The sequence below is a fragment of the Lolium rigidum genome, chromosome 3 (genome assembly GCF_022539505.1).
Source record: "Lolium rigidum isolate FL_2022 chromosome 3, APGP_CSIRO_Lrig_0.1, whole genome shotgun sequence".
Classification (NCBI taxonomy): domain Eukaryota; kingdom Viridiplantae; phylum Streptophyta; class Magnoliopsida; order Poales; family Poaceae; genus Lolium; species Lolium rigidum.
Window position 1 is genome coordinate 120,223,768 of NC_061510.1, and position 7,130 is coordinate 120,230,897.

General features: G+C 43.2%; 1 protein-coding gene across 1 annotated transcript; it reads left to right on the forward strand.

Moving 5' to 3' along the window:
• The first annotated feature begins 2,198 nt into the window (after positions 1-2,198).
• LOC124702232 (kinesin-like protein KIN-14F) lies at positions 2,199-6,925 on the forward strand. Its single transcript, XM_047234355.1, has 16 exons — positions 2,199-2,370; positions 2,485-2,556; positions 2,672-2,740; positions 2,877-2,972; positions 3,102-3,212; positions 3,392-3,473; positions 3,560-3,655; positions 3,770-3,943; positions 4,025-4,131; positions 4,271-4,449; positions 4,564-4,725; positions 4,817-5,070; positions 5,162-5,325; positions 5,410-5,481; positions 5,783-6,231; positions 6,513-6,925. Exons 1-16 carry the CDS (start codon positions 2,299-2,301, stop codon positions 6,646-6,648), a joined length of 2,295 nt encoding a protein of 764 aa, XP_047090311.1. The 5' UTR covers positions 2,199-2,298; the 3' UTR covers positions 6,649-6,925.
• The last annotated feature ends 205 nt before the right edge of the window (positions 6,926-7,130 follow it).

Here is a 7,130-nt window from a genome sequence, read left to right on the forward strand (position 1 = left end):
GTGCTGTATTTATGAATACTACTTAGATCGATATGTGAACAACCAATCGAAGCTACATTAAAATAGCAACGTCCAATAGAGAGAGCAAAACTATTTCGTTTTCAGTGTTGTTGTTGACTAAAAACTAGAATGTATAGTATTTTAGAACAAATTTTGGGGCTAAAATGTAGACTATTCCATAACGGTGGAAGTATGTGCTATGTACTACTAAAATTATGCGAATGAATTCATATTTGAAAAATGATTCAAATCTTATAAATCAGGCAGAAAGGAATATCCAACATAAGTAGGGATAGAGTGCGTATAATAGAAATTCAAGGTTAGATCACAAACACATGTCATCCAAAATCGCGGCATTTCTTATGGATGCATGTCAAATGTGTTATGCTTCAAAAAGAGCTGCACAGATAGTTGCCATTTGTGGAGTTGCACAAACTTTCATGAGGTAGTATCTTCGCATCGACGCCAAAGATAAGTTGCGGCAATTATGATGTGGGCCTTGACAAAAAAATCTCAGAAAAAGCATCGCCATCGCCCCTTTGGATGTGTGATTCAGATATCATCGTGTCACAGACACAAAATCTGTATATTCGCGCGTGAATGGACCTCTTGTATTTTAGAACAAAAGTAGTAGCAATTTTATGAATTCTTCCGAACTTCAAAATTTGTAGTAATAACAAAGAAATAAAGGATGCCAATGAGACCAAGCACTAAATCACCATGACCTACATTACTAATTTGGTTTACTTGACCCACACATCCTTAAAACATTCACCATATGTTTCACCCGGAGTCAAATCATATGTTGGCTCTCCTAAGTGCAAGTATCGTATATATTAGAAAAGAATCATAATGATTGTTAAGTGTTGGTGACTGTCTACCAAAACGGTTAGAAATGAAATGACAGTGATCAGCAGTGAACAAGAAATAGTTGGAGGCTAAGCAACATGGGTCTCGAGAGCAGAGTGCACTTTACTCAAAACAAAACCCCCAGAACGGCGAAGACAGCGAAATGTGGAGGACCCAGGAGGTGAAAGGGAGGAGGAGGAGAATATATATAATCGAGTCCATTCCTCCACTAACCACAATTGTTAAACTTAAACCCGGAGCCGGAGGAGCCGAAAGAAAGAAAAGCAGGCAAGCAGCAGCGTCGCCGCTGCCCACAAAGCTCCCACCTCTCCGCCTCCCAGCCTCCATTATAACCACCCGCACAAAACCACAGAGCGTTGATGGGCTCCGCGACCGCCTAATTCCACCGTCCGATTTCAAAACACAAGAACAGGGCCCGAGCAGAGCAGCGCAGCGCAGCCTCGGATGGCGGAGCCGGCGGCGCTCTTCTCGCTCTCGGCGGCCGCCGTGGTGGAGGACGTGCTGCGGGAGCACGGCTGCCGCCTCAGCGACCGCGACCTCGCCTCCCGCAGGACCGGGGAAGCCGGTACGACCGACCGCGCTCACCACTCCCACGACGTCGCCAGTTTTTTTTAAGCTAATGTTGCCGCTTCGTCTCGCTCACGTCGTGTCGCTGAATTTCGCTTCGGCTTGGTTGGTGCAGCGGCGAGGCGGAACGAGGCGGCGGGGTGGCTGCGCCGCGCGGTGGGGGCCGTCGCGGGGCGGGACCTGCCGGAGGAGCCGTCGGAGGAGGAGTTCCGCCTCGGCCTCCGCAACGGCCAGATCCTCTGCAGCGCGCTCAACAGGGTCCACCCGGGCGCCGTCCAGAAGGCGAGCCCGCGCACTCGTCCTGTTCGATCATTTGGCTCGCTCCCCCTCTCTCCCCGTCCCCCCCGGCACCCGCGCGCGTCCGCTGTGCTGACACACGTCAATGCTTCCCACGCGCAGGTGGTCACGGCGGACTCGGTCGACGGCGCGGCGCTGTCGGCGTTCCAGTACTTCGAGAACGTGCGCAACTTCCTCGTGGCGGCGCAGGACATCGGCCTGCCGTGCTTCGAGGCCTCCGATTTGGAGCAGGTTCGTGTGTCCCCACGCCCACAGGGCCTCGCTTGCTTGCTTGCTGCTCCAGCAAAGCGCCTATGACGGCATCTTTGCTTTAAACGCACACTCTCTCGTGGTCGTGCTCGTGGAGCTGTGACCCTCATGCGCCTTTTTTTTCCGCCTTTCTGACGAGCGCAGGGAGGGAAGAGCGCCAGGGTGGTGAACTGCGTGCTGGCATTGAAGTCGTACGGGGACTGGAAGCAATGCGGGGGCACCGGGCTCTGGAAATTTGGGGGGAACCTCAAACCATCGGCCTCTGGCAAGTCCCTGGTGAGGAAGAACTCGGAGCCGTTCCGGAGGTGCCAATCGATGAGCGAGGGGGAACCGCCCTACGAGGAGGCGGGATTCAGTGGCGATGCCCATCTCGATCATGGTGACATGGTTAGCCCCACGCACTGCTAATCTGCCATACCTTGTTTTGTCTTGGTTTATTGCGAGACTGAATTGATTTTCCTAATGCTTAGTGCTTGATGCATTATTGTCTTGATGAAACAGTCGAGGTCACGTCCGCTGAAAATGCTGGTCAGCGCGGTTCTGTCCGACAAGAGGCCAGATGAAGTTCCGCAGGTAGGTCAACCTGCCACCCCCCCAATTTTGTTTTTCTTAGAAGATGGTTTATTAATTCAATGGAATGTATGCCAATTGGATTCTCTTTGCCTACCTTGGTGTTGTCTGTATGCAGCTCTTAGAGTCCATGCTGACCAAACTCGTCGATGAATTCGAGAATCGCTTGACTACTCAAAATGATTTGGTATGTTTGGTGTCGTTTGCTCATTGTTTATCCATTTGTTTCTGTAATCCTTCTGCTCTTCTACATAGCAACATATGGCAATATGTAGTGCTTGCACTTGGCAATTATTATAACCAAAATCAATCCATTGGGACAGGTGAAAGCGGCTCTGAAAAATACTACGGACAGCACTAAATCCTTCTCGAAATCCAAAGTTCTGGTCGAGGCCACCCCTAAGTTTAGTGGGAGAAAGGCAAGCTATAAACTACTTCTGTTTATGCTTCAGCAATGTTTCTAATGCTGTACTCCTTAAACTCTGTTCCTACCAGTGATACTAATCTTGGCTTTCAACCAATGTTATCTTTTGTTTTATCCTCTGTAGATGGATACATCAGATATTTACTCCAAGCATAAACAAACAAAAAAGGGAACATCAGTTGAAGTGACACTGAAGCAACATTCAATTGTCCAACAGCAGTCAAAGCATGTCGAGGTAGTGTTTCAGTGTTCATTTTCTCCCATACATATTGTCAGTGGGATTTCTTTTGCAAAGATAATTTTTCAATTTTCATTACCCCTGGCCCTGGTCTCTGCATCGATGATGCATATGGAAAACTTGCTATACTTCCTTGATAGTGGTTAAAATCTTCTTTTCATGTTTCTTGTCTCCAGGAACTTAAGGCTGATCTTCAAACAACAAAAGCGGGTATGGAGTTTATACAAATGAAGTACTCTGAGGACCTCAACTTATTAGGTACTATAAGTGTATTTTCGGTGTTTCACTAAACTATTTTGATGTAGCTTCACTTAGCACATTACCATTTGCAAAATTTATTTCAGGAAGGCATCTGTTTAGTCTAGCACATGCTGCCTCAGGTTACCACAAAGTTCTTGAAGAAAACAGAAAGCTGTACAATCAGGTGCAAGATCTTAAAGGTATGCTTGTTATAATGAATATTCACACTCAGTTTCTGACACAGTTAAGGAAATTCTTGGTATATTGAAAAAATGTAATGTCTTAAAATCTCAGTTCTTTTGTCTTCTTTCTAGGTAGTATCAGGGTATATTGTAGGATAAGACCCTTTTTACCTGGACAAGTCAGTTCATCCACTGTGGGCTGCATTGATGATGGAAATATTACCATTATTACTCCTTCCAAATCTGGAAAGGAAGGCCGGAAGTCATTTAGCTTCAATAAGGTTTTCGGACCATCTTCAACTCAAGGTATTTTACCATGTCCATATTTCTCAACATTCTCACTATATTATATATGGAAGAAAATTCACGGTGTTTTTCGCTGTACAGATGAGGTGTTCTTAGATACTCAGCCCCTCATTCGCTCTGTTCTTGATGGGTACAATGTTTGTATCTTTGCATATGGCCAAACAGGATCAGGCAAGACATTCACAATGGTGAGGAGCAAGGACATTATCAATTGCCAATTATTTCTCTAAGATGTGTGAACTATATAAATTAAGAGGTCTTTACAGTTGTATTAACAATTTATGTCTTGTGTATATATCTTAACATTTTCTCTGTTGTTTTATATAGAGTGGGCCCAAGAACATTACTGAGCAAACCCAGGGTGTAAACTATCGGGCACTTGGTGATCTATTTACCCTTGCTGACAAAAGGAAAGGAACCTTTGTCTATGATATTGCTGTGCAAATGATCGAGATTTACAATGAACAAGTCAGGGATCTCCTCTCTAATGATGGTCTCAACAAAAGATATCCTTACTGAAGTCATATTTCTGTCAGTTTCCTTTTATTACATATTATTTCACACTATACTCTACCAGTATCATAGTTTCATATCAATAGTTTTCTTTAACAAATATATACATTAGAGATTCGGAATAATTCTCAGAATGGCATTAATGTTCCGGACGCAAGCCTTGTCCGTGTGGCATCGACAATAGACGTAATAGAACTGATGAATATTGGGCACAAGAATCGTGCTGTCGGTGCCACTGCATTAAACGACCGGAGTAGTCGTTCTCACAGGTAACTCACCAACATTTTCTGTGCAACTAAATCACTCCAAAATATTTAACCTAATAATGGAATATAATGCAGTACTTTTGGAACCTTGCAGTTGTTTAACTGTTCATGTTCAAGGAAAAGATTTGACATCTGGCAACATCATCCGCGGCTGCATGCATTTAGTTGATCTTGCAGGCAGCGAGCGGGTTGACAAGTCAGAGGTCATCGGAGAAAGGTTAAAAGAAGCACAGCATATTAACAAATCATTGTCAGCCTTAGGGGATGTAATTGCTTCACTTGCCCAGAAGAACGCACACGTACCTTACAGGAATAGTAAATTGACACAACTCCTCCAAGATTCTCTTGGTAAGATGAATCTTTCAATTCTTAGTTTATCAGTGCTGACTACTGAGTATAATTTGCATAATCTGATGTTCCAGTATCTATTTATCAACAGGAGGTCAGGCCAAAACATTGATGTTTGTTCATATAAGCCCGGAAAGTGATGCTGTAGGAGAAACTATAAGCACGTTGAAGTTTGCTGAGCGCGTTTCTACTGTTGAGCTTGGTGCTGCTCGACTTAATAAAGAATCCGGAGAAGTTAAAGAGCTCAAGGAGCAGGTTTGTTCCTGCTACTACTACTATGTGATCTTCTCTTACTGCTCTTTCCTGTTTGAGAAATTCACAATCTCTATTCCTTTTCAGATTTCTCGACTCAAAACAGCATTATCAATGAAAGATTCAGGATTGGAGCAAAACTTTACTCGCCACTCTGAGGTAGTAAACACGAAGACGCCTTCTCCTGTTTTTAGGCGTCAGGGCAGTTGTGATTTACTGTCTAGCCAAACTAACTTCAGGCAACCAATGGAGGATGTTGGAAACATAGAGGTAATAATGCCGTGAACTGATAGACGATGTTGGAAACATTAGATCTTACACGTAATCTTTATGATCCACACTGTATAGTGAATAAAATATCCGCAAGTAATCTTAGTGTACTGATCGCTCATTGACACTGTTGTTTCAGTTGACATCTTCAGTATTTTATACAATCATGCATGGTTTGATTTTTGTACAGGCTAGACCCAATCCTGCATTGAGACAAAAGAAACCAAGCTTTGATCTTCAGGATTTATTACCATCAAATGATTCACCTTCATGGCCAGATAGCAATTCAAGGTTGAATTTTCAGATGGGAGAAGAAAGGGAAACAGTTTGCGGGGACTGGGTAGATAAGGTTGTGGTGAACAACAATCACTCTCTTGGTGATTGGCAAGGAGACAATGCTGCTTTACCTGACTTCTTTTACCAAAGATACCATTCAGGTTTGAGAGATGAGCAGCAAAGACCTCGTTTTTGCTCGACAAATACCGATGATTCCGATGACATTGATGTTGCAACAAGTGATTCCTCAGAATCAGATGCACTATGGCAGTTCAATGTTCAAAGCATGAATACTCCGGTTATTCAAAACGGGTCAAAGATCAAGAAACCACAGACGAAGATAAGAGATACCTCGGACACAAGGTAAACCTTTTTTTTTATTATGTAGTTTACATTACAGCAAACAAAGTTGTGTATAAATTTGATTAGTGCGACGGGAAACAAAACACATAACCATCCACCATAGAAATAGTTCAGCATATTTTAAGTATTGGTGTGTTATCTCTTCAATTTCACTTGGTTTTCTAAGGTTTTTCAAAAGAATTAGAATTCAAGGGACGAAGTACCACAGCAGACCCTTGCATAAGACTTACTAATATTTATTCCTAAATACTGATTGTTTTGTTATGCTTTTATTGAATCAGGACACCAATTCATTCTCAAATACCATCAGCATCGAGAAAAGCTTCAAACGGACAAAACAGATCGGGAAGGCAACCTTTAAGTGCTAACGATAGCAGAAGGCTTTCATCAAACGGTAGACACTCTGGTACGAAGTAGGGACTGCTAAAATGATCGTGTGCATTCTTTTTCTTGGTTTTCTCTCAGTGTTTGTCACAAGGCGTTGTGAGGTTGTTCTCAAGTACAACAATGAGTGACAATAAGTCCAATTGATTGTGTCAGTGTGGTGAGTTGTGATCTCAGCAGCTGGTGAGTGAGGCCATTAGCCTTTTTTTATTGGCCTGTCAGGCTATGTTGAGTTTTTGGCAATTCTTTGTGTCATGTCCATAATATATAGTATGATATAATGAAAAGAAAGGAAACGTGTTCATCAAAAGCTGGTTCCTTATTTCTCACTTTGTATGTACTACTTTAATCTTATCATAGAGGCTCTTGCAATGCGCTTTGGTTATTAAATCATTGTCACTTTTACTTTGTTTGGAACTCTTTTGAATGCATATATGATTTCCACGGGGCCACTCAATGAAATTCAGCCACGTCTGTTGACAGTTGCTCATTCCAGCAAATGTGACAAACACCAT

Bases quoted from the DNA above. Each gene is read 5' to 3' on its own strand.
- LOC124702232 (XM_047234355.1), top strand. From the start codon at position 2,299: ATGAGCGAGGGGGAACCGCCCTACGAGGAGGCGGGATTCAGTGGCGAT. The intron at 2,371-2,484 runs GTTAGCCCCACG...TTGATGAAACAG, and splicing joins ATCTCGATCATGGTGACATG to TCGAGGTCACGTCCGCTGAA. The intron at 5,482-5,782 runs GTAGTAAACACG...ATTTTTGTACAG, and splicing joins ACTTTACTCGCCACTCTGAG to GCTAGACCCAATCCTGCATT.